General features: G+C 38.6%; 3 protein-coding genes across 10 annotated transcripts in view; 1 reads left to right on the top strand and 2 right to left on the bottom strand.

Moving 5' to 3' along the window:
• AK7 (adenylate kinase 7) overlaps nucleotides 1-11,474 on the bottom strand; it is a 28,703-nt gene extending 17,229 nt beyond the window's left edge. For all 3 annotated transcript variants that reach the window (XM_038139411.1, XM_038139412.1, XM_038139413.1), the window contains exons 1-8: nucleotides 11,346-11,474; nucleotides 10,613-10,783; nucleotides 9,370-9,478; nucleotides 8,302-8,396; nucleotides 7,462-7,572; nucleotides 3,616-3,699; nucleotides 2,970-3,058; nucleotides 2,354-2,444 (exon numbers count right to left, since the gene is read on the bottom strand). In XM_038139411.1, coding sequence (XP_037995339.1) covers nucleotides 2,354-2,444; nucleotides 2,970-3,058; nucleotides 3,616-3,699; nucleotides 7,462-7,572; nucleotides 8,302-8,396; nucleotides 9,370-9,478; nucleotides 10,613-10,783; nucleotides 11,346-11,420 — 825 coding nt within the window. In that variant the 5' untranslated portion in view covers nucleotides 11,421-11,474. The remainder of the gene's footprint in view (nucleotides 1-2,353; nucleotides 2,445-2,969; nucleotides 3,059-3,615; nucleotides 3,700-7,461; nucleotides 7,573-8,301; nucleotides 8,397-9,369; nucleotides 9,479-10,612; nucleotides 10,784-11,345) is intronic.
• Nucleotides 11,475-12,305: 831 nt separating this feature from the next.
• On the bottom strand, nucleotides 12,306-16,596 carry LOC119701272 (GSK3B interacting protein). 4 transcript variants are annotated; one of them, XM_038137728.1, is made up of 3 exons: nucleotides 15,953-16,596; nucleotides 14,812-15,070; nucleotides 12,306-14,210 (listed from the first exon to the last, which is right to left on the bottom strand). In XM_038137728.1, exons 2-3 carry the CDS (start codon nucleotides 15,067-15,069, stop codon nucleotides 14,049-14,051), a joined length of 420 nt encoding a protein of 139 aa, XP_037993656.1. In that variant the 5' UTR covers nucleotide 15,070; nucleotides 15,953-16,596; the 3' UTR covers nucleotides 12,306-14,048. The 4 variants fall into 4 exon arrangements, with proteins under 4 accessions (XP_037993656.1, XP_037993657.1, XP_037993658.1 ...); XM_038137729.1 differs by having other exon boundaries at nucleotides 16,014-16,170; XM_038137730.1 differs by having other exon boundaries at nucleotides 16,010-16,069.
• Nucleotides 16,444-25,774, top strand: part of ATG2B (autophagy related 2B) — a 45,418-nt gene continuing 36,087 nt past the window's right edge. For all 3 annotated transcript variants that reach the window (XM_038137725.1, XM_038137726.1, XM_038137724.1), the window contains exons 1-6: nucleotides 16,444-16,842; nucleotides 20,249-20,411; nucleotides 22,206-22,358; nucleotides 23,337-23,439; nucleotides 24,300-24,462; nucleotides 24,938-25,117. In XM_038137725.1, coding sequence (XP_037993653.1) covers nucleotides 16,681-16,842; nucleotides 20,249-20,411; nucleotides 22,206-22,358; nucleotides 23,337-23,439; nucleotides 24,300-24,462; nucleotides 24,938-25,117 — 924 coding nt within the window. In that variant the 5' untranslated portion in view covers nucleotides 16,444-16,680. The remainder of the gene's footprint in view (nucleotides 16,843-20,248; nucleotides 20,412-22,205; nucleotides 22,359-23,336; nucleotides 23,440-24,299; nucleotides 24,463-24,937; nucleotides 25,118-25,774) is intronic.

Genomic DNA, 25,774 nt, shown 5'->3' with positions numbered 1-25,774 from the left:
AAACACTTTAAAAATCAGATTCTTAGGAAAAAAACTGAACAGGATTTCTGTGGATAAAATATGTGCTTTAAATTTTATGTTGTACTGTGCCTGGAAAATCAGGATACTGATTTGAAATAGATCTAAGAACAATATATTAACTTTAATGTTAGTATTGAATTGCTTTTGATTGCTAAGTAACACTTCTTCCTCAGTACCTGCAATAAAAAAAAAAAAATCCAAAACCACAGAAAATTTTATAAAGCTCTTAAATATATGAGTAAATTCCTAGTACTTTAGATCTATTTGGAGATATTTATTTTCCCAGCACTTTCTCTTCAGGTTCCTAAGGTATTTAATTTCATTAACAATTGGGAAGGGTTTTCAGATCAATGCCACTGATAACTCTCCACATATCATTTGCATTTCATCATTAGACAGAAATTGTTAGTTACTCCTACAGCCCTTTAGAATAGATTTAAATCCCACTACATTCCATAAAATCATGAGCATTTATATAGACCATTGTCGGAGACTGAAATGCTATAGTTTATGACTTAAACATTTTAATGATGGACTTTTGCCTATTATAGCGAAAACTGTATTACAAAGGCTGCGGAGAAGACCTCCACACCCTGAATGGGGCTCCGGCTGAGGCCCCGGACTGCTCGCTGATGAAAATAAGATAAAATAACAATTTAAGGCTGGGGGAAAAGGATGCATTCACAGAGCACAAGCCCAACACCTTCTGAGCGGTGACCCAGCCCCAGGGCTATCAGCTGCCAGGCTGCTCACAGACCCTCCACCTAAAGGTGGGGTGAGGGGGGGAGGAACTTTTTGGATGTGTAACGAAAAAGCCTCTGGTGAGAGGCAGTGACCGCCCATCCTCCGCTGTGCAGCGCTCAGCTGAGGGGCCTTTCACCCGGAGAAAAGCTTATCCACAGCAGAAGGGGCGTCATGGCCCCTCAAAGGCCCCCCCAAAGGGGTCGCAGACCCCGCACCAGAGCACTGCAGCATGGTGCAACAGATCCACAGTGTTGCAAGGGACAGCGTCAAACTGGCCCCTGCAAGGGGGACACGCAGGCATTCCCACCTGCCCAAAGCGTGCATTAACCCGCTGGATTCTGTGCTCTTCCTCGGGGTGGCCCTCACCACCAGGAGTCCAGATAGAGGGGAGCAACGAGATGTCGTTGGGACCCATGGATGGGTGATATGCTTCCACCTAACCCTTGTCATTCTCTCTCTGTCACCCCCTCCTTCCTCCCTTCCTCTCTCTCTTTACCTTTTTTACTATTAAATAAAATATATCAAATTTTTGGCACCAACATCTAACCTCATTTGCTTTTCTTGAACCTTCGACGTTCTTTCCATTTTATACACAGAGACTTAGTTTTCTTTGCTCTTCTGGGTTTAAACTGGATCTTAACAACATTAGATCAAATAATCCAGCATTCCGGCTTCAAGGATGTCACTTAGTGGACAGCCAGTTGAAGGTAAGCATGGAAAAGGCATGTGTGATACTCATTCCAAACTCTCTTCTAATCTTCAGCTATTTTCAACTAGAACTCTCAGGGTGTTTCTTTCCCGTGCACCTTTCCAGTCTTCCCCTGTGGTGGTACAGCTCCCTGCCAAGGTAAGTCTCTGTAGCACCTTCTCCACTGGCAACTTCCTGTCCCCAAGAACTGTCCACTTACTCCTGTCCTCCATTTCGCATTTCTAAACAACCTCATACCTATCAAAAGACACCAACCACTCTCCTTCTACCTGAACCAAAACACAGGTTTCATCTTCTAGTGAGCTCCCTGTTTCATTAAACTCTCTTTGATACAACCAAAAAAAAAAAAAAAAAACCCAAAACAAACCAGAACCAAAAACAAAAACCCAAAAAAACGGGCCTTATGTAACATTTGCTCAATCTACATGAGCAAGTCCTATGAGTTGACTCTCACTATCACAGTGTATAGTTTACCAGCGTCATTCAGACTACTTCCAGACTTAATTTCAAAACTCTTGGAAAAACAAGATATCTTCTACAACATGAAGGGAAACACATGGCAAAGACTCAGTATCTAATCACAGTTCTGTGAATCCCATAACAATTCTCTGTAACTTTCTTAGGTAAAATTTTTTATTTAATTTAACGATAATACTGCAAAAATTAGTTCTGCAAGATCAAGTAAACTACTTTGTTTAAAGGACAGAAGTCTTAGAGGATTTCAAAGTAATCTTCCATGTAATTTACTACTCAAGATAATTCAGGAAGACCTAGGAACGTGTACTTTGGTAAAATGCATAGTTTTACAACCTTACATACAGATATACTAAAAAAACAAAAAAAGAAATTCAAATATCATGGTTTTATCAACTCTCTTACCTTTATTAATTCTCGAAGCGTGTGCATCGATGCATCTACTGCAAGTACATACTGAAAGTCTGGCCTGTGTTCTGCTACATTTTGCAACACTCTGAAACATAGCAAGTACAACCCGGGCTGGCACTTGGAGAAGCATCCAGGGTTTTCCTTGTTAAATGCAGTTCATGAAACAGTACCAAGAGTCTGCAAATTCTTGCAGAACATTTCAGACCATGACAGTTTCATACACATTTCACTTAATAAAGAAGCACAGTTACACATTTTATTTGGAAGGAAGTTAAAAGAATAAAAAGCTATATTTGTGAAAGATATTGTCTTATTCTGCTGTAGAGTCCACAATCCATTTCCAGTTCTGTGCCAGTTAACTGGTATCACACTCTAGACTGAGCATGACTCATCATTTGTTAAAAGCAAAGCACTAGTGCAGCAGTCAGATAAGGATTCCAGAAAGCACATCTACTTCTAAAGAAACTGAAGGCTCTGTTTGACTCAGTTAAAAGGGCCCAAAAGTGACCTTAAACCAACCCACCCAATTTAAAAGCCTCAGTACTCTCTAGGGCATTTGTTATCTAGCTAGGTATCAATTATTGCTCAGAGAATTTTTTTTTCTGCCTACATTGCTAAATCACGAATATGAATGGTTGGAATAATATTCTTGCCATCTCCAAAAACAGGTATTGCAGGAGTCTCACCAAACCAACACATCTGAAAATACAGAGAATAAAGTGAGGAAAAAAGGTTACTTTTAACTAGAGCTAAAAAAGGAACATTTGATTACTAGGCAAATTCAAGATTTAAAGCTCAGTTTATTGAATAATTAATAGATCTGCAGTAAAGGAGACCATTCTTGAGAAGTACTGATTGCCAGACTACTAAAAGCAAGATGGGTTTTTTTAAGACTATTCTTTAATCTTGGCAAGTATTACTCTTTATCACCCTAAGGGAAAAAAAGAGACTGTTGAAATGTTGGAAAGAAAGACATTTCCCTGGATTCCATTTACATGACAGACATGTTCTCACTGGAAAGTACATATGGAGATACTGTTCAAAAAAACTAGAGAAATATAAAAAAAAAAAAAAATAGAGCCAAAAAAGAGAAAAACACTTCTGCTGTAGCTAAAATATTTCAAAAGGATCAAATAAACAGTTCTGCTCATGAAAGCAGTGAGCTTATGATGCTAAGGCTGCTAAAAATGGATCCAATTCCAGTGCAGTTTGCCCCTAGAAATTAAATGATCCTTCAAATGTAGTTGGATGTCTACCTTAAAAAAGTAGTGAAAGAGTCCTTCCTCAGCTCCGTATTGATGACCTGATGCAACAACGTAAGTAGAAAGTTTTTTTTTGTTCTGTAAAGTGAAATCAGCAAGAAAGTTTTTATTAAAATCTGGTACTGCAATTGGGATACAGGTTTAAACTGACTCTTGAATACATGTACACTAAATACACAAAGTGTGCAAACTGTATCACTTCCAAGTTGTAACTAGATCAATTGTTGCATATCCTGTAGCTTCCTGAGTCATATTATTATTACTTCCTTCAAAAAAACTCTCTACAGCTGTCTTCAAAAAAAAAAGTCTGTCTACATTTGAACAAAAATTATAATATTAAATTAAAATTAAGAGGTGAAATTTGGAAGTTATGTAAATCCATTAAGTGAACAGGAAAACTCATGCTTCTACTTCCTATTTTCAAGGAAAAAAACTCTGAAATTCATTGAAGCTATTTTTCCAATGCATTCTATTTGCATTTGGCTGTCTAAAGGAGCAGAAAATGCTGGATTAATGATTTTGCAATTTCTTTACTTTCATTTTCATGCACTATTACAAAAAAAAAATCTTTGAGCTATTTAAATGGATTGCTAACCACACATCATGATTAACCCACATATTTTTGGCTGATCATTATTGTGTAATGTCATAAAACATTGCATTACAAAACATTATAAAGCTTACATTTACAAAGCTCGGTGAGAAGAACATTTTGCTGATAATGATCACAAAATGTAGAATTTACTGGCCATAAGGAAAGCCAGCTCAGCAAGTATGCTGAAATCAGCCCCAATTGGGTGAAACAGGAATTCTGTCAGGGAGAGGTCATGACCACCAACTCATGGCCTTCCAACCCAAGAAACCCATCGACTCAAAAGAAGAGAAAGACTGAGTGTGTGACTAATTAGCATTAGAAGTGAGGGAATAATTTAACCAATAGATTAAGAGAACTCTGTAGCAAACAAACGTTAATTCCTTTGTTTGCTAAAATGAATGAATATGAAAAGTTTTGAACTATCTTGGGACCTCCATCACTCAGAAGCTCAGTATGAAGAAGGACCAATATGATGCCACTGGATCTTTGGGTAGTGACTATCTTCTGCTTGATCTCTCTCCTCTGTTTTCTATCTCTCTACCTCATATTCATTGTTAAATAAAATCTGTATAATTGACTTCAGTTTGTGGTCTCATTTGCATCTTAATTTGGATAGAGGCATCTCTTACTACTCGGATCTTAACACACACTGAATTTGCTTGGGTAATTGCATGACAAACAGTGTTTGCACCGAAGAGCAGCAGCTCCCAGGGCTGCTTGGGACAGACTGCAGACATGTCCCGGAAGACACGTAGTAATTTCTGTCTCCTAGCAGGAAAAACCTGCCTCTTCTGAATGCACAAGAGGTGCTATTTCTCCTTTCCCTTAAAAAGAATGTAACACAGGATTTTCTTCCATGTACCTTGTGCTAACTCCTGCCTTGTGTGAAGACAAACCAGTTTTGCACTGAGTATTTCACTGAAATGTATACCTCTAAAACAGGCTGAACTCCTCTAACAATAGTTACTTACTGTCACAAGCTACACATTGAGAAGGTACTACTTGATGTTACTTGGCTATAGGTAATTTTAAAAATAGGGCAATGCTTAATTAAGCACGTTGCTGTTCCTCGCGGCATGTTTAGACTCGAGTAAGGAATGTCACGTTCCCATGTGCTGTTCATTAAAGCCACTAGGTGTCACTTTCTAGCTGGGATGCTCACTTCCAGGCTGTGGTTGTTTTACGCTTGTTTGCTTGCTTCTTAAAAATTGCTTCAAGTGAGAAACAGGTCTAAATGGATTCGGGAACTGTGATGTCACTGAGAACAGATGGGGGATGAAGAGCTTTTTTTCCTTTGGCAGGCAGATATTTCTCCAAGGATTCTGAATTTGGCAGGACCCCAGAGATTGCAACTTCTATGAAAAGTTGCAGCCTGAACTCCCTGAATGCCATAAAGGTAAAGGTAAAAAAATTGCTAGTGGTAAAAAACAAAGACTCTTAAACTCTCAGACTGTTACTGAATTTTAATCAAAAAATAGGTGAGAGGTACACTAATGCAGAGATGTGAAATCTTGCTTAAGAATAACTTCCATTAAATTGCATCCTGAACAGGCTATAAGGCTTAGAAAACCTTCTGTTCTGGGTGCAAGAGCTTTTTTACCTGGCTGGCTGATGAATCCTAGAGTCCGAGGTCTTTGTGGGGAAGCATAACACTGTAATTTCTTTCACTGATGGCATATTCCCTAGATAACACTGAATTTAGGAATGAGTAAAGACTCTAATCCAGAAGTCCCCAGCCATCACAGGAAGCCAAAGCTGATTTCATGGGAAGAGCAGATGCTTTGAAGCCATCCTGTTTCAAAGAGCTGACAGAAACCATCCAGTGGCAGTGATACCCATTGGTGCTGACACTGGAGTTCCAGAGGAAAGGGGCTCCTTTTGAAAGGGTTACAGAAGGTAGGTATTGAAAATATTCAAGCTGCTTTATCATGTACTGCTACATATCTGTCTTCTCAACAGATGTTCAGCCTGGCAAACACTTAGAAGCTAATTATATAAATACTTTTGGTATGCAGTGACTCAGTGCTTTGGACTAGTCAGAAAAATTGTCAATAATTCACCTGGGTATTAAGTGGTGGCAGAAGTTAACACAAGGTTTGATGGATGCTGTTTAAAATTTTCATGTTTTTAACACTGAAGGTGTGAAACTCATCCCATGGTCTTACAAATCCATGTTAGCCCAGTAAAAGAAAAACCAATTTACCACTGCTTTTTCAAGCTGTAAACCAGATTTTTACTTGTATTCTGTACTAGTAGATCCACAGTAGAACAGAATGTAATTTCTAGTGCTATTTTCTCAGCAGGACATAAGACAGTGAATATATGCTCAAACCAGAGAAAAGGTTTTTTCACAATAAACTGTTATTAGCTGGATAAATTTCTGAAATGGACATTGAATTATATTGATTATGGCAGACTCCTAACACAGAAAAAGAATGACCAAATGGCACCTTCATCGTCCAGTGTATTTTGTTGTCTTTGAACCTCCTCACTATTCCACTACTAATGACAACAGCTTCCATTTTCCTGAATCGTAAGCTGAGCCACTCTTGGTATTTATTTAATAATAGTTTTAAATACAAATAGAGGTATAGTCTGTTCTCTAGTAAGATTAATGGTCTAATCAGACCAAAGCAAGCAAAGATGAAGGAGGGGATTTAAAAACATGTAAAGTGATAACATATTTTCACTATTCTGTGTCAGCTCTATGACCGTGATTTTAAAGTAAATTATAGGGTGGAACAAAAGTCAACAAGGCCTCTGCTCCGAGAGCACAAACCATCCAGGGACATGCTAGGTGTGGCAAGAACATCTAAGTATTTAAATGAGTCGTAATACTAACATAGCTTGCTGATATTTAAACATGCTGCTTTTCTTTAGAGCTGTACTAATATCTCATTCCTCTACAATCTTTCTTCCTCAAATCTTTCCACACTGACCCCAACTTTGATTGTCTCTGGTACAACCAAAGAAACATTTAAGACGAGCATGGGACTCCACTCCCTACCTAAGAAAAAAATAAAATAAATTGGGATTTATGCTATTACATACACTTGGGTTTCAAAGGACATTATGGTATTCTCCATGCTACTATATTTTATTAATAATTTGTATCATCCATATCTATAAGGACAATATTATATTCTTAAAACCTATTCAAATGGCTTATACATTCCATTACTATGATAAAGCTCTAAATAAGAAGACAAACCAGCTTATTTTTATAAAAAAAGTTCTATACATACAGTTTTCCCGAGTTTTACAACGTGTTTTTCAGCATTTATGTGATCCATAAAGTCAGGATGAGACCTTCTTTTGCGAAAATCTTCTTCATTAAAAGAAGCCTCAGGATTTTCCTATGAAGACAAAAAAGGTGACTGACACACATTTCCTAAAACAGAACAATTTTTAAAGGTCTAGATAGTCAAAGGAATTTCTTTAAAAGTATTTTAAAATCTGTTTTAACTTTATCTTCATTTGAAATTCATCAAGGTTCTGATTTGATGCTTGAGGTTCAGCATTTTGAAAATGTCATTAGTTCAATTTCAAATTTCACAGTAAAAGGTTTTTAACTATTTTCTATATTTTAAAAAGCATTAGTTTTTATTATATATAGCATTACACAAGGTTGAAAAAACTCTATTTCTGTAATACTGAATTTGAGAATTGCAATAGCATACTACAAAGCATCCAACATGGCTCCTGAAAATACTTTACATATATTGATATAAAGATGCATCCATTTTAATTGTGTATTTCATTAAATATGCAGTAAACATGGCATTTTTTAATGACTGAAACACAATGCATATTGTGGTTAGCATTTATCTCCTCTTGACCAAGCAACTCTTTATGTCTTTCTGTATCATTATAGCCCAATGCCTAAGGTTTTCTGTCAGTGAAATTCATCCAGCAATTTTGGCAGTAAGTAGTGGGTAAGGGTGAAAGAATCCTAAAAACCCACTCACTTTACCAGCCATCATTGAAGTACACACCTGAAATATATTGTATAATTGAATGTAATTAATGTTTTCCATTAAATGGCAACATCTGTTTAAAAAAAATAATGTTTTGATATTACTTACAGGGTCAATGGGTTTGGTATTTGCCCAGGTCATTATTGTTGAAATGAGGATGAATAACTTTTGTTTCGTAAAATTCTCTATTTCCTTATGTAAGGCTGTTAAATGAAAGCAAGAATTTTATTTTAAACTGTATTTTTGCTTTTATATAAAGGTCCTGTATAGGCACTCATACCAATGTTCTATATGATGTCTTTTTAAGCAAATGCTCTTTGAGTTAATATAAAATAAAGATAAAAAATCAGGAAAGAGAACAAATAGAGAAATAATTGTAATAAAGAATTAAATTATTGGGAATTGACATAATTGCCACAGAGCTACATATTATGGGGAAAAAATCCCCAACAAAACAGTTTTCTATACTAGAAAACTATTCTTCTTTACTGATCACTGAAATACTGAAAGAAAATAAAATAGTGGGGGGTTTTCATGGCAGGAAAAGAAAAGCTACTGAATGCAAACAAAGTTTATTTTAATATAAAACAAGATAATTGTTTTAAACAATTTTTTGTTATGTATATTATTCTGTTGTCTGAGTGTTCATACTATAAAGAGGAAAGCATAATTTAGTTTAGCTGTCATATAAAGAATCATATTGCACTCTCACCATGAAAGGATTCCAGCTGCCTATTGGAATGTGGGTGTAAAAATAAGGAGAAAGTTTTCAAAAGACTGTCAGCAATATTTTTATTGGACTTTAAAGAAAAATAAACTTAAAATAATTATATAAAATATTGAAACGTTCTTTGAATATCACAGGAGCAAATTTTCTACCCACCCCCCGAAGCAAATAGATGAGATGATGGTTGACAGTTATTTAGGGAAATTACTGCCTACACAGATGTGCCATTTAAAGAGTTGGACCATTCCATGTAACCTTCTCTCCCTTCTGAATGTGTCAGTGCATTCCATGGTACTTTGCTATTTATCCAAACAATTTGCGCAGCATTCCTCCATCAAGGAACCCAATTTTATATTAAAGTGAATCCATGATAATTTCATTACACATTTATGGCGAGTTTTGATGGCTACATAGAAACCAAATTTCTGTTCAGGTAAAGCTGTACTAACCAGAAACAGCCCATGTCGCTTCCTCAATTTGGTTTCTATCCTCAGTGATATTATATAAAACAATTTCACACTCAAGCAAGTGGCTTAAGAGTGCTTCTCGAGAAGAGACCTGAGAGAAAAACAGTTAGATTCTGTCATTAGAGAAAACAAAAATCCTCTTCTAGTTCAATTTCTGGAGAGAATGTGGTTTCTTAACACTAGGATGTTGGAATTATTCATAAGATAGTTATCAAACTTTTATCTGTCAGATACAAGAAAGCTGATAAAATGGAAAATAAATACTGAAATTCCTAATTTAGAGTAGATATTAACATAGATCAAAAATACAGAATTTTAATGGTATTTTAGGATCCATGTTTTTAGTTCATTTGTGAGTATAAAAAATATCTACTACTTATCCAGGCATTTTAAACAACTATCCATTGGCAGAATGGAGAATACATAAAAAAATGTCAATTTCCTTGCAATATAGCATCCTGTGATTTTTTATTAAGTGCAGATTATCTGTATTACTTGAGCAAATCCAGCAAACGCTTTGGGCAAAAGCAGGGGTTAAAACTAAACACTGCCAGCCATAATTTCCTGATTGAACTTTTCAGCTGCACAGACATCTGAACCAAAATTTTCAAGTGTTGGAAGAGATTCTTCAATAAGAAGAATAATAACCAGTTTATAATAAGCAGTTTGAGACAGAGGCAATTTCTAGTTTCAGATAACTAAATCAAGCAATAAGCAATCAGATTTACAAGAGCAAGTCTCCTTTAGCTAATTAAACTCTGGACATACACATCTTTATATAAAAATGGAGGTATTCAGAAAAATTAGCTGCTAGTGAAAGCTGTGATTTCAGTGAACAGTTCAGAGGGACTAACTGGACTAACTTTGAGTCCAGCATCACTACCTTCAAAATGGTGATAAAAGACAAAATGAAGATGAGAGACGCTTGAAGTGTAAGCTTTGAGAGAAAAAAAAAAGCAGAGCTGTGGATCATCAAGATAGATTTTTAAAAAAAAAAGTCATGAAGAGGACATCACCTATTTTCTGTCTGAGTTCCTTCCTTTTACTATTTGCTGTGTCAGACCTAGAAGAGAGGAAGCCAGAGCGCATGCAGGAAGCAGAAGGAGTAAAACAGATATATACAGCTTCCAGCAGGAACAAAATTTCATTAGTGCAGGTCATTTTACATGACCTGCGATATTTCTAATGTTGTCTAAAGGCAATCTAAAATCAGACTCATACTTACTGCATACGTTTCCTTTGCAAAAGCTGGATTAGCACTCTCTGGTTTAGAAAGAGTACCCACTATTTCGTAGATTTCCCCTGTGGTCGTGGGAACAACTGAATAATTTTCATCTCCCTCCTCTTCTTCTTCTGGGCTTTCAAGCGTCGCCCCAACAACACAGGTGGATAAATACTGCAATATACAAGACATAATTTCTATACAAATACCTATCGAGCCCTACACAGTTTGTTGTAATCTCCACAAGGCACCAGCACCGTGTGACCAGCCCTGCTCCTGTTGTTGGTAATGCTCTTCAGAAACAGCTTCCCATTGAAGGGAACACCTTGGGGACTGCTCAGCCTCAGCTGCAATGTTTTGGCTCGACGTGTGTCCCACGCCTCAAAGCCGAAGGTGCCGGCGAGTCCCTGGACGCCTCCGCCCCGCACTTGGCTCCTCTCGGTTCCTCACAGGGAACTTGGTTATCGCCCTCCACAGCCATCAGCTGCTGCCTGAACTCTCCCGGCCGCCTTTATCCCCCGTTCCTGCTCCTAACCCTTTATTTTTACTCCTCCTTTTTACTCCATCTTATCCCCTGAATTGCTCCGGTGCCCCTCCTCAGCAGTTATCTCAGCAGACCCTCCTGTCCGCCCGGCCGAGCTCCCCGGGGACCAGCCGCGGCTCCCCAGCGGGCGCAGGTGCCTGCGGCAGAACGCAGCCGCGGCCGGGAGCAGGCCGGGAGCCGCCCCGCGGTCACCTCGCCGATGCTGCGGCCGCAGTAGGAGTCCAGGTGGTTGAGGAAGACGCGGCGGCCCTGCGGCGCCTCCTCCATGGCCGCGGCTCGGGACGCGGCCCGTTGCCGCGCGACCGCCGGTGGGCGCACCTCCCCCGGCCGCCGCTGGGGGCGCGCCGTCCGCAGCGCCGCCCCGGCACGGGCGGTCGCGCGCTGCGCGCAGCCGCCGTGGGCACCCGGCCCGGCCCGGGACGGCCGCGGCCCCTCAGCGTGGGACTGTGCCCCGAACGGCGCAACGCATGTGTGGCACCGCCGAGACAAAAATAGATGGCAATTAGGTTATCCGCCGTCCTTTCCCACACCAGGCAGGCTGTGGGGCTGCTGAGGCGATTCACAGACTAACAGCTACATTAGCAGCACTTACTCAGAGCTCCGGACAATGGAAACAACTGGCAGCCGAAGGAGATCTGAAATTCTCCCTCACTGCTGCAGACGTTCCCTCCACAGGGGCAGCAATACCCCAGGATAGGCACGGGAGAGCATTTTGCTCATTCTCAGTAACCCAGAAGTGGTGGAATGACATTGCTGTCCCACTTTTGGGTTAACACTGCAATACAGTTTAGGAAACAGCACAAGTTTCTTCTGTTAACACCTACAAAATACCTGTTCTGAAAGTATGCTTATAATAAGCACACAAACTGATGGTTTAAAGACCTCTAAGAAAAAACCCAAACAAACAAACCAACCCCAAAATGTAGTAATGAAACATTACTTTGGCATTTTTCCACTTGGATTTCTAACACTCCAAGTCCTTTACAATCACATACCATACCTTACCTTGCTGTTTCATGACAAAGTTTCAGCTAATAGAAGTTTGCAACCAGTTTTCCAAATAGTCCACAGCTACCTACCCCATCTAAGGGCATGATGATTTCAGTTGTTCACTTCCAACTTTACAATAGCTCCACCCCCCCCCAAGAAAACTTCAATGCACCGGTCCATTTATTTAATTCTTTAGTCATTGAAATTGAACAAGTAAATCAGTTGCAAGGAAAAATATTCAAATATAAATTTGCTGAAGTACATTCTCCTCACAGAGGACTAACCACGTGCCACAGACTTGTGTGCAAAAGAGAGCCTATGAACAATTTTTGGAGCATGGAAACATACCCTAGGGCAGTGGACTAGTTTCAGAAATTTCAACCCAAAAAGATAATAACCATGAAATTAAGCTCTCGAAAACAGAAGCACTAATTACATTTGTCCTGTCATAGTTGCACATTGCTAACTCAAAACCATTACAAAAGGTCTACTAGGCTTGTCTGATCCATATGATTAACCATAGCAGGTAGAAGCAAACATAGCTCTACTGATGTTACTGGAATCTTTGAGAACCAATAAATCCCTAAATGTGGCTCCAAAAAAGCTACTGCATGTACTTGTCACAAAAGCATAGAAGAATAATGGCAGGATTGTTTAAATAAAGACACACAAATACAGGAATAATAGAAGAATACAAAAAGTGTGAATGTCACAGAACATCAGTTCAACTGTACAAGCATTTCCACCCAACTCTAATTTTTAAAAAGTCTACCATTCAGTACATACTTGAAAAGTTATAGCAGAACAAGAGATTTATAAAGAGAGTTGTACCAGTTTTTAAGTAGAAAATACAAGTTATATCTTCCAGCTTGTATTAGTCTTAGCAAATTTCATACAGCCTTTGGTTTCAAACCAATACAATGCAACTAATATTACAGTGCTTACTTTAGTATTCATTAGGAGAGGACACTGTACAATTGAGGGAAAAAAAGTGAAAACTGGGAGTACCAAAGTACTGTATTATAGAAAGTAAAGGCTGAAGCAAAAATACTCTTGAGTATATCCTGTACATCATGTAAATACACATTCAAAATAGTAAACAGGCTTTCCAAGCCTCTCAAACAGTTGCAGTACAGCGTAAATATTTATAGCATAGATAACAACATTTTTAGGAAATGTGTAGCCCATTATTTCTGTGCTTAATCATTTGTGTTTCAGACAATACATTCATATATAAGCAGTTCATCTCGTGTATTATTTGTAGCTTGCTGGTTGCCATAGACAAAGACAGATCAATTAATGCTGAGCCTTGCTTTTAACTCAGATACTGCCACTATATAAGCAATGCTCAACTGTTGAAGAACTATCTTTCTAGCTACAAAGCTGACAACTTTCAGATTTTTTGTACAGCAAACAAGCAGGAATTCTTTGCAGAAGTTTTCCAGTAATTTTTTCATTAACTGGGTAGAGCAAGTAGTTACCTTCTATTTTAAAAAGAAGGCATAAAAATTATCAGTAAGCACACACACAAAGAATTACTACTTATATCTATAACATTCAGTCTCTATTTTTTTTAGTTTTGAATACTAAGATTTGGAAAAGAGACCAAGGTTTTTGAACATTGTATGGAGCAACTTACATGCTCATTTACAACAGAAAGTAAAATTAAGAATTTTTTCTGCTACTTATCAAAGTGGCTTTTAATAACATTTGATATATGCAAAACCATGGTAGCAAAATGTTATATAATATACTTGTTATAACATATAAATGTTATATAATAACATAGTAGCACGAAGTAGACTTTAATCCAAGAAATGAAGCTTAAGATGTTTGTAAGGAAGATCCCAGTGCTTCATACTAAGAATTCCTTCTGGCACTAAATTTTCCTCATAGCTGGGTAAATCATGACTGACTTTCTTTCTTTAAAGCTTCTAGTCTTTGTAGTAATGCATTTCCAAACACCTCTCGATATGCAGGGCTGAGAGAGTCCAACAAGGAGTAGACAGTTTCATGATACGGAGTTTGCAGTCTATCATCAGTCTGATCAAAATCATAAGCTACTACCTGCAACAAAGAATTGGGTGGTTAAATTTCTGTGGTGATGATCACCTTGGTACATGTAGCACAACATTGAATTTTGCCAGGGTAGTACAGAACAATGTTTTGTAAGAACTAAAAAAACTGAATTTAAATCACAGTCTCTGCTTTCTACTATGGAGCTTACTGGTTATACAGTATTTAAGACAATTTCAAATAACTTTTGTCCAAAACTCAGAATGTTAGTAAAATACATCCTTTGAAAAGAAGTTTCACATCTACATGTTTGTACAGAAATTACAAATGGTGCAAAAAAAAATTGTACAGATGTATTACTGACTTCTTTGGGTACCTGAGAAACCCAAAGATTGACATACCTGTAATAAATTACTGATTCTAACTTCACCATTTTGTGTCTTAAATAAATTCCTGTTTTTCTATTAACTTCCCTTCTTGCTGTGTTGGAAGGCACTAGCTAAAGTTCCCTCTTCTGGAAGAAAACATGTAGATCAAGCTTTTATAAAAAGTACAAGTGTCATTGTCAGTGAAGTATTTTTCTAGACACCTTTTGAATATGCTCATTGTTCAAAACAAAGAAGTTTAAGAAATTGTAAATGAAATAGTTTACCCTGAGTCCTGCTTCAGTGAGCTCCAGACAGTATCTGTTCCTTTCCCTGGTTTCCACATTGATATATGCTACATCCTCTGCACAGGGAAGGGTTTTTGACACAAACATGTTGCTGACAGCAAACAAAACATCATTTACAACAGCTTCAGCTTCTAGTCTCATATCTTTCACATCTGTTCCTTCGAAGTCTCTATAATCAGAATCCTCTTCAAACCCTGTATTATTGGGCAACTCCATAGGATTGCAATCAGTCTCCATCCTGCATATAAAAACATTTATTTTAGACTTATTGTACCACTGCACTCAATAGACAACAACACTATAAAACAGGAGCTATATTTTAAACAGACATATTTAACATTGTCCAAAAAAAAGGAAACTATGAGACCCAGTGACTTCCGTAACTCATGAAATGACAGTCTAGAGAACTCAAACACAAGATATTCAGAACAAGTGCTGAAAAAGATTACATGAACATTTAGAAGTGGTATCAGTGTCACTGAGGCTAGTTTATCTCAGGCAAGTTAACTTGCATTCTGTGGTACAGGACTCTGTTGAGATTCAGCAGTGATTAACTCTGCCCTTTGCTAGTGCAGAATGTAGGAGGAAGACAAGTCATGCCCGCAAAAAGTGAAATCAGTAGCTGCAGAAAACAAAAACCTACTGTTGGTGCATTTAAGGAAGACTTAGAAAAGTCTGTGAACTCAATGGCTTATCAGAGGCCTTATGAATTAAAGGCAGCTGTTTGTTACAGTCACTAAAGAATAAAGCTCCTGTTCATCTTTAGGCACAACTGCCGATACATTGAGACACAGTCTTTGCGAGCACCTGGTACCAAAAGGGACAGCCCCAGCGGGGTTACCACCGCGGCTCCGGCAGTGGCCCCGCGGGTACCAGTGTGGCCAGGAGGCCTCAGCTGACACCTGTGGAACCTGCCTGAGGCAGCAGGGAAAGCCCCTCGCTCGGGACTGCCCCGAGAGCTCCGGGAGCTGAGCGCTGCTGCCGGGAGGAAACGGGCGCTGCCAATCACCGATCCGCAACATGCGGGACATGCACTCCACGGGATCCGCCGCTTCCTGCCCAATCCCACCGTCGACATACAAATTCAAAAGACGCTGAAGGCAACAGGGGAGTTGGATACCGAGCCGCGCAGCCTCCCGTTCCCACGGACCGCACCCCGCCGCGCCCCGGAGCGCACCCACCAGCGCCGGCGGGAGGCCGAGGCCCCGCCGCCCGACCCCGTACGGCTCCGGACGCGCCCGCCGCGCCGCGCCGCCCCGCTCGGCGGACAGCGCCCGCCCCGCTGCTTCCCGGGCCGCTCCCCGGAGAGGCGGCCCCAGCGCCACCGGCTGCACGACGCCTTCCGGCCGCGCCGCACCGCCCCCTCCCGCGGCCGCTTCCGCCCCCGCCTCCTCCGCGCCGCGACGCCACTTCCCGCACGTCACAGTGCCGGTGGTCGGCGGGGGGGCGCCGGGAGGAAGGGGACGAACAGCCGCGATCGGCCTGGCCTCCCTCACCGGCGGCGCAGAGCTGACGGGGAGGGGCTGCCCTCCCGCCGGACCCCAGCCTCTGCCCCGCGCAGCGCGGCTGCGGCGGCCCCTCCGCGCCCGAGAAGATGGCGGCGGTGTCCGAGTGAGGATGGAGCTGCCTGTCAGCGCCTCTTCGCCCTAGGGCGGGCAGTGCCGCCCCGCCGGGGCGTGAGGGGCGGCGGCGGTGCCGCCCGGCAGCGGGGAGCCCCTGCCGTAGCCCGCGCCGAGGGGCGAGGCTTGGCCTGGCGGCCCCCACTCAGCTCCTTCGCGCCTCCGCTCTCCGCTCGCCGCCCGGCCCCGTCCCGCCGCCCGGCCTCGCGGCCCCCGGCGTGCAGCCGCCATGCCGTGGCCTTTCTCAGAGTCCATCAAGAAGAGAGCCTGCAGGTACCTGCTGCAGAGGTACCTGGGCCATTTCTTGCAGGAGAAGCTCAGCCTGGAACAGCTCAGCCTGGATCTCTACCAGGGCACCGGCTCCTTGACGCAGGTCCCTCTGGATAAGTGGGTAAGAGATGCTGGCCCTTCCACCCCTCGGCTCCTGCGGCGTCTGAGGGACCAGCTGATTCTCTGCCCCCGGCTGCCACCCCCTTTATTTTCACTACCCAGCCTCTTCTATGCAAAAAGTTATGACCGTAATTAACATTTAATACAGGGAACTGTTGTTTAATATGCTAGCACTAAAGATAAAAAAAAATCTCGTCATTTGTTACAGATACATTTTTCTACCCACATTGCGATTGTGTAATTTTTATGAGAAAAGAAACAGAAACTGAAAGAAGGCAATAGATGCTGATATTTCAGGGAGAACGAGCTAGTGTACCCAAAACTTCTAGAAATCCCTGTAGTTAATGAGGAGCATGTTTACTGACTGCTAGAGATGGTGAAAACAAAGTAACCCCTGTGGTATCTGTGCTTTGTCTTTGTCTTGGAGACATATTGGTTCTTAATGATAGTGTTATCTGAGCTTAGTCTGTGTAGTCCTCTAAAGATTGTCTCCTCGTCTTGTAGTGATGAAAGTACTTGTTGACAAAAAGAAAGCTGATTTTAGCTAGAGTTTGCTCAGCAGGTGGCCTGTCACACTCCAGTCTTGGCATGTATGTTTTTATATGTGTTTGTCTATACACAGGTATTCATATTTCCTGTCTACTCTAGAAACAGATCTTTGGATTACTGTGCTTGTAATATTTTGTAAAGGCTCTTGGTTTAATTGGCATCGTTACTGAATTCTACCTGTCAGTCGAGTGTTTGTCATGAGGAGACTTAAGCACTGTAGTGAATCAGTCACTGACTTCCAGGGTAGTGTAGATGATGAGCTAGGTCCTTTACTTTAATGTTTCCAAACCACATTTTTATTACAGTATGTACTGGTACTAGGCCACACAGGGTACATTTTAAAATACTTGAGAATATATGATGTTTTCAGGTAATGGTTTTAAATGTTGTTTATGTGAAAATGTGTTCGAAAGTGGTAGGGGACAGAGGCTTGCAGAAATGCTCAATGTTAGCAGTGTTTGAGTGTGAGGTTTTTTTTGTTGTGTGCTTGTTTGTTTCCTTCTTTTCTTTTCCGGCTGTGTCTGCAGCTTGTTTTCTATGGCAGGTTTGCAGTGAGGCGGCCTCGCTTTAATTGAGTTGTTATGCCGTCTAGTGGGTATCGAGCCCTCTTTGCGAGTCAGAGTGATAGTATTTAAAATGTAAAATACCGAGTAACAAAGCAGTTACGGGTCGATACTAAGTGAAGTGTGCATAACGTATACACAGTGATTAAATGAATATACTGTAATGCTTAGGTGATCTTCCCCATTTGTGGGCCAGCATTTTTCTGTTCCACTTGTAAGCAATTACATTTGAGGTTCTCTGCACGTGACTCTCGTGTATGACAGATTGCAAAAGCAGATGTCACGGAAGTACTACAGCTCTTTATTCCCCCTAGTCATTGTAACCTTGTTCTCAATGAATCACCAGGATGACTACGTTTTTACATGGCATCCATTTTTGCAGACACTTCTGTTCATCTCAGCACTGTAGATACTTCATTCAACATTGTATGTGTTTATAGGTTGTAGAGATATGTGGGAATTCCTAGGGCTGTTACTGTAATGCCTCTGCCTTTTGGGGCGTGAGCTGTCCAGAAGAATCAAAATGCAATGGATGATGTTTGTGGTTGAATTGTAGTATACATTAAATACTACTTTTGTGGACTGTCGGTCAATAATGTGGAAACAAGTCCTGATGTGAAGGCTGTGCTTCAGTTTTAAAATTTCATTTGGAATGCTCTAATTACTTCCTTCTAGGAACAGCTGGCCTATTTGTGAAGCAATTTATCTCAAGAGTGCTTCAGATTTTTTGCTTTTAGATAGTAAGTTTCTATTTTAAAATAATAAGCAGTATACTAAAATACTCTTTACTTTTTATTACCATGTGCATGGATAGCAAAAAGACATCTGAGTCAGATTTGTTCAAAATATGGTAGCTAGCTTACTTCCTGCTGTAGCAAATTATTTGTAAATTCATTCAAGTAATTTAAATGAATATGTGGTATTTTAAAATACAGTTTTTATCTCTGATAATTATTTTGCCATATCTGATGTTATTGCCACATGTATAATTCATAAATATAAGTTCAACTATGTTTGAGCTTTTATATTATTTATTTTATAAAATTTTAATGTCACTGAATTTTAGTTGATTATTTGATTCCTAAATAATTTCCCAATAGGACTGTTCAGGTTCTGTTTCTTTAAAGTTTGTCATTTTCTGCTGCCTGAGTGGACTTTGGAACAGAAACTAGAAAAGCTGAACACGTAGGGCAAACAAAATTCTAAAAGCAAGGCTATTGAGAGTAACAAGTTAATGTGATGAGAAAGTTGCATCTGGAGATATAAGAATAAAAGTAAAGAAAATATGTTTTCAGAAAATTACATTTTAAAAATTATTCTATATAATTGGAATATAATTTAAAATACAATTAATATGGCAAACAACTTTTGAATCCGTATTTTTTTCAGCACTTACAATGTTGAATTTAAGCATTTTCTTAGGTAAAATCAGTGGCCTTGTTCAAAACTCAGCAAGGTGAAAACCACACTTTGTCTTGCCTGTGAAGATTACATCCTATTATTACAATTGCAGTCTTTAGTAGGGTCCTGTTTACATTGGAAAGTTGCACTCTGTGGATTTGGTATGTGAATAAGATTGAGATTTGCTTCATTAAAGCCTAACTACTTCTTGTCTAAGAACTTAAGTTTTAACTACATTTTAAAATCAAAGCACAGGCAGGAACTCACTTTTTTATTAGCCTAAGTGTGAAGAATGTGTGTAATGCGTATGGATGTAATGAAACCTTTATAGAGCAATAGGGGAGTCTTCTGAGATTGTGGAAAACTTGAACATCCTAAATGACTGTGTTAAAGCTGGTATGATACTTTGGGCAACTTGATGGTAGCAGTGTTTATAATGCCACTGTAAAAATATGATGTAGAAATGGCAAGTATGTTACACAGCAAGAGAGGAATCAAAAATGAACTTTACATTGAAATTTCATGCTATGAAGTACTCCTGTCATAGGAACTAGGTACTTTTTGTGCTTTTACTGTCAGCCTGTTTTCAGTTTTCTTCAAGTATTGCCAAAGAAAGATCAGATTAACTTTTGTTAGTATTCTGATATTTATAAGAGTAAGTTAGCAGATTTTTTTGTATAGTGCAAAAATAGAGATTATACAGCCACCACAGAGCAATTCTGAAAGCTAGGTAGTGTGAAAGTGCAATGGAATTGATATAGTTGAAAGTGTCTATTTTTTTGTCTGAGTATAAAATAATTTTCTAGTAGCATCAAAGTGTTTTTATTTGTTAGATGCAGAATTATGGATGTGATTTTAACAAAAGTTATGATTCTTAATTTTTGTTTTTCCTAGTGTCTTAATGAGATCCTGGAGTCTGCTGATGCACCTCTGGAAGTCACAGATGGATTTATCCAATCGATTTCCTTATCTGTCCCGTGGGGGTCGTTGCTGCAGGATAACTGTGCATTAGAAGTAAAAGGATTAGAGATGGTCTTCAGGCCAAGACCAAGGCTTGGTAGGCTTATTTTTTTATTTTAGAAAAGGAGTTTCTTTACAGTTTTTCAGAGTCAAAAGGCTACCCTTGCTTTAGTAAATTCTTAGCCTTATTTAAATTGTCATTTAGCCTTCATACGTTAATGATTGAGAGTTAATAAAAAAGAAGCTGTCTGTTGGTTGTCAACTCAGTTGTTGCTCTGTTAAATAATTTAAAATGCTTATAATATTCCTACTGTTGTATGTCTTCCAAGCTGTTTCAGACCTATAGAAATGGGAGTGTGGGAAGGAGTTTTTGCAATTTTTGGGTGGTGTTTGTGCAGTTCTGTGAGGCAGTGTTAGTAGTTGGCTGTTGGACGGCAGCAGGATAACATCGTGGTGTAAGGCTGGGGGGGTGTTATGGGAACTTCTGTCTTTGTCTACTTCAGGCTAAAAGGTTCATCTTCTTGTATATTTCGAGAACAACAAATGCCATTTAATTGCTATTGCAGTGTGAAATAATGACTTCTAAATACTGTAAATACATACTAACTTTCAGTATAATGCTGAGGGTTGTCTGAGTTCTTCTATGTTGTCTGTATCCAGGTGCTTCTTACTGATCTAGTTTAGATTATCCTGGTGATAAATTTTTACTGGTCATCAAGCATCCATAAATTCTGTGGAACGCTTAGTTCATTTTTAGTTGTGAAAATTGTTTTAGTGTCTGAAGGATTTTAATTTGGTTTCCTTCTTGTAGTGTAGAGAAAGTGGAAGAACTTTTTTTTGAACATAGGTTTTAAGCATTTTTTTTTCTTCTTCTTATTTCTCATCTTTTGCTAGTTACCTTAAATGAATTACTTGCTTACATGTACTCTACATTTATCTGTAGTTGTTTAACTGGAATTAAGTTTTGAGCTATGTTACTTGCTTTGAAGGAATGGTAGTGTTAGGAAGAAACCTTTATTTCTTCACCTGCGTCCAGTTAGTTCTCTTTGATGTACAGTGCTTTATAATAGACCAAATAGTGTAGAAAAAACCCCATGGTGCTGGTTTTGTCACACATCTGTAGCCACGTGGAGGTTTCCAGACCAGAATGCTTAACTGAAATGCTTGGCCTGTTTAACACGCTTGTATTTGAGCTAGTTTTATTTTGGTCTGCCTGTACTAGAAGGCGATAGTTGAATTTTATTAACTTTTCTAATGCATAGTTTTATAGTATTTGCTCACAATGGCCTTGGCATTAGCTGATAGGAATGCAATGTCAATTAAGTTCATCTGGCTGATGAAAAACTTTTTCAGCTTAATACCTGCTGTACTCGTGGATTTTATTATGTTTTAATTACCGTGTCAGGTCTGTGTTAGGCATTTAAAACATGTTTTAATGTGCTAAGATAACATTTTAAACCTTGCTTAGTGTTTCTCCATGTAGGATATGTTTCAAGAGGAATAATAAACTTTGAAATGATTCTTAAAAATTTGACTTACTTAATTTTGCCAATTATACCTGCAAAAACATCCCAATATAGTAAAATAATTCCAGAAATTAGTTAATTGCTTAGATTAGTTAAACCACTGCTGAAGATTGATTACCTGATTTCTTCTTGTTTATACTGAGTTTTCAAATACCAGAATCTTACCAGTGCAGTCTAACAGATTACATTAATTTTAAAGTAGTAAAGTCTATAAAGTGAGATTATAACTAAATTTGTTTTTAAGTATAACTTCTTACTAAGCTGTTGAAACTCTTTTCTGGATGTGCCAAATATATTGCTGTGTTTTGTCTTTATGGTTTAATGAAGTCCATGTTTAATTTATTAAGACTTATTTTACTCTACAGCATCTGGTTCTGAGCCTATGTATTGGTCAAGTTTTATGACCAGTAGTATGCAGCTTGCAAAAGAGTGTCTTAGCCAAAAATTGACAGATGAACAAGGAGAAGGGTCCCAGCCTTTTGAAGGACTTGAGAAATTTGCAGAAACTATTGAAACAGGTATGAATCAATTATTGAGATTTGAATTAACATCCGAGATTTAATTGGTTTATGTTGTGTCTCAGTTTTACAAAATGTCATCTCAACTGCCATAACTTATATGACTAATTTTCACTTGTTAGCATTGCTTGTAAAATCTGAAGAGGGATGTTGGACAAGTGATCTTGACTTTGAAGTGGGGAAAAAAGCCCCATTTACTTCCTAAAGTATTTGTATACTTCCCTCAGTGGACAGATTGAGCTCTGTCTCAGGGCAAGTTGGTGTTTGTTTTCAGCAGAATAAATCCAGCTGAATCTGTGCCTGAGGGATTGATGGCATGTCTTAGTTTTGGAGATGGGTATGTGATTCATCAATTGCTAATAGTGATATTGTTGAAGGAGAAATGGAAAAAGTTTCTTCAGCTGTGCTTGTGCAAAGCTGACCTGTTATGTTGTATGAATCTCCATAATCACACCATGTTGATTGAAGTACTTCAGAAATTGTTTTTTGTTAGAGGTGGTTTTTCTAAGTGCACAAAACTAAGGGCTTATGACTGCATTATATGGTGGAGAACCTTGTGCAGAAATGTCTGAGCTAAGGGAAATGTTTAAAGTCCCATCTGGAGATGGAATCACTCAGTCCAGACAGAGTGCTGCAGCAGCAACGCTTAATAGCTCAGATATGGTGCACAATGAAGATGTTGCTTTCCTGGAGGATCATCCCCACTGAGCTACAGGAAAACTTGCTTTGAACTGTCACTTGCTCAAATGTCTGAGCCTTAGAGAGCAGATGTATGCTATGGATATACATATTGGTCATTTAATAGGAGTTTATATTGTCTGTTGAAGTATTGTTGCCTTATTAAACTCAATTGATAATTTCCACTGAAATAAATACTGAGAGCTTAAAATCAAAGACCATTTAATATGGTTACAAAAGTTATAATTCAGTAACTTGACTTAATAGTCTACACTGTATTTTTTTGTTTTCTCTTTCAAGTTCTAAGAAGAGTGAAAGTGACCTTTTTGGATACTGTGTTACGAATAGAACATGTGCCGGAAAACTCTAAAAGTGGAACTGCGCTTGAAATCAGAGTTGAAAGGTAATTTTTTCTTAGATTTTTTTTTTAATATGTGGATTTTTTTCCCCTAAAGGACTTCTTGCCATTTCCTGTGAAATGCATTTTACTCATACACACAAGTTCTTAGTATATAGTTAGATGCTTGCTCTCGAGCACCTCTTTTATAATGCTAGTGAGCATTGTCTTCACTCAGATTCCACTTAGCATGTTTATGCTAAAGTTGTTTAACCATCAAATTAGAAGAGTTCTTTTTTTTTCCAATATACATTTTCATCAGCTTCTACAGTTAATGAATAACATTTCTCAGACATTCAGCAGCCAGTGTATATTGTTGGCCAGTCAGGCCATGTGTACAATTAGAAAGGGAACTGACCCTTTTGAGTAAGACACTTTAAATCTTTCTAGGAAAAAAGGTACAATCCTGAAAAAATTCCAAAACCCTGAAAGAATTTAGGTTCTGTGTGAGCTTTCAAAAGACCCCATGTGAATTTTGTAATTACTTTGAACATGAATACTGTACATGTTCTTAATGTAGATTATTTTCAAGTGTAATTATACTTTCTTGCAAAGTATTGAGATCAGCATCAAATAAAACTGATGCTTACCAAGGATTGCTAATTAAATATATTTAGTTTTAAGCATTTATAAGCTTCAGGTTACTGTGTTCTCTGGGGTATATTCACATTTCTGGTGGTGTCCCATAGAAAAGTTAAGATTTCCACCCATTCCCAGAGAGTGTTGAATTTTCATTTCATGACAGTGGACAGCACTGTAAAAGTATGAAGAGAGAGACCATGTACAAACTTAAAGCTTAAAAGGCACAAGAGAAGTAACAATTTTCATGCACCCACTCTCTTAATTTCCTTTCTTTTGCCTCCCAGGACTATGTACTGTGATGAAACTGCAGATGAGTGCTCTGGAATTAATGTACATCAGCCCACAGCTTTTGCTCACAAATTACTGCAGCTCTCAGGTGTCTCTTTCTTCTGGGATGAGTTTCCTGCATCAGCAAAGTCCTCCCCAGTGTGTTCAGCTACACAGCTGGTAAAAATATACACATTATATAAGGATGTAAATTGATGAAAGAATATATTGTTATGCTGTTAGATTAATTCTGAATGATACAGGAGTTGAACTTGTACTTAAATTTGTGTTTGGGAAGTTTTATAATCAGTGCCTGTTGATTTTGAGGAGAAGCAAGGAAATGGTCTTTAGGACTAAGTAGAAATTAGGATGTATTGTACTGGAATCTGGTTGCAACTTTAAGAACTAGAAGTTTAAAAACCCTGCAATTCACTATTCTGTGGAAACTTGCCCTTCTTTTTTCAAAGGCCTAATGCTTCACATTCTATGTGCCTTGTTTTTTCACAGTTATTAGTACATATTTTTAAAGCCTTTGTCAAATTTATAGTTTGTAAACTGATTATTTGTATGATAAGCTTATTTGAAATGCTTGTGTTCTGCATTTTTTCCTAAGAAATAGGATGCATTCTTATTCTTTTATCTGTAACTTTTTAAGGCAACTGAACCAAAGCTTTCACCTAGCTGGAATCCAAAAATCATTTATGAGCCACATCCACAATTAACAAGAAACTTGCCAGAAATTACTCCTTCTGACCCTGTACAGATCTGTAAGCTGATTGGTAGAATGGAGTTAAGCCTAACATTAAAACAAAATGAAGTACTTCCTGGAGCTAAGGTTAGTCATGCTTTCCTGGTGTTTAACTAAATGAATAGTTCTGTAAAATTTTTTTTCTAGTACATATGAAAAAGGTGTAATATTTTCAGGGGAACAGAATTGCCATAGTATTCCTGTTGATTCTTTATGTTCTAACCTAATAAATATGTGTAAAAAGACCTCTTTATGGTAGTCAGATGAGTCAGGACACACTGAAATCTGTTAAATGAGAATTCCTGTATGTTAGAGAGAGACTGAATTTAAGTGTTCAAAAAACAAGTAGACATGGTAGTGAGTATATAAGTAAAGCTGTGTAATATATTCCCCTTCTCTCCAGTTTTTAAATTGGCTGTTGACCTGTTTTGTATAGCCTATTTTATAACCATATTTTATAGAAAGCCTGAAGTTTCTACTGCAGTAGAGAAGGATTTTTTATGTCCAGCAATTTCTAGTCAATCTTTAACTATTCTTGTTTATTCAGTTAAGAAGAGTCCTTGAAAAGCAAAATAACATTTCCTTGGTGTGAAATAGAGAAATGCTGCCAATTTCAAAAGTACTAATATACAAAACAGAAGACTTTATGGTTTTAAAGTCTATTTCAAAAGGTGCTTACTTGATTATCTCATAATTAATAAGTAAAACTAACCTTATTTTTGATTACTTTGGGAGTTATTAAAG

Source organism: Motacilla alba, chromosome 5, assembly GCF_015832195.1.
Source record: "Motacilla alba alba isolate MOTALB_02 chromosome 5, Motacilla_alba_V1.0_pri, whole genome shotgun sequence".
NCBI lineage: Eukaryota > Metazoa > Chordata > Aves > Passeriformes > Motacillidae > Motacilla > Motacilla alba.
This window is presented reverse-complemented; position numbering and strand designations above follow the sequence as displayed.

Excerpts from the sequence above, each read along its gene's own strand:
- LOC119701272 (XM_038137727.1), bottom strand. The coding sequence starts at position 15,863 with ATGTCCCGCATGTTGCGGATCGGTGATTGGCAGCGCCCGTTTCCTCCC. Across the intron at positions 15,071-15,747 it reads GGCTTTCCCTGCTGCCTCAG|GATGGAGACTGATTGCAATC; the intron begins GCAGGTTCCACA and ends TTTTATATGCAG. Across the intron at positions 14,211-14,811 it reads TCACTGAAGCAGGACTCAGG|GTAGTAGCTTATGATTTTGA; the intron begins GTAAACTATTTC and ends TCTTTGTTGCAG.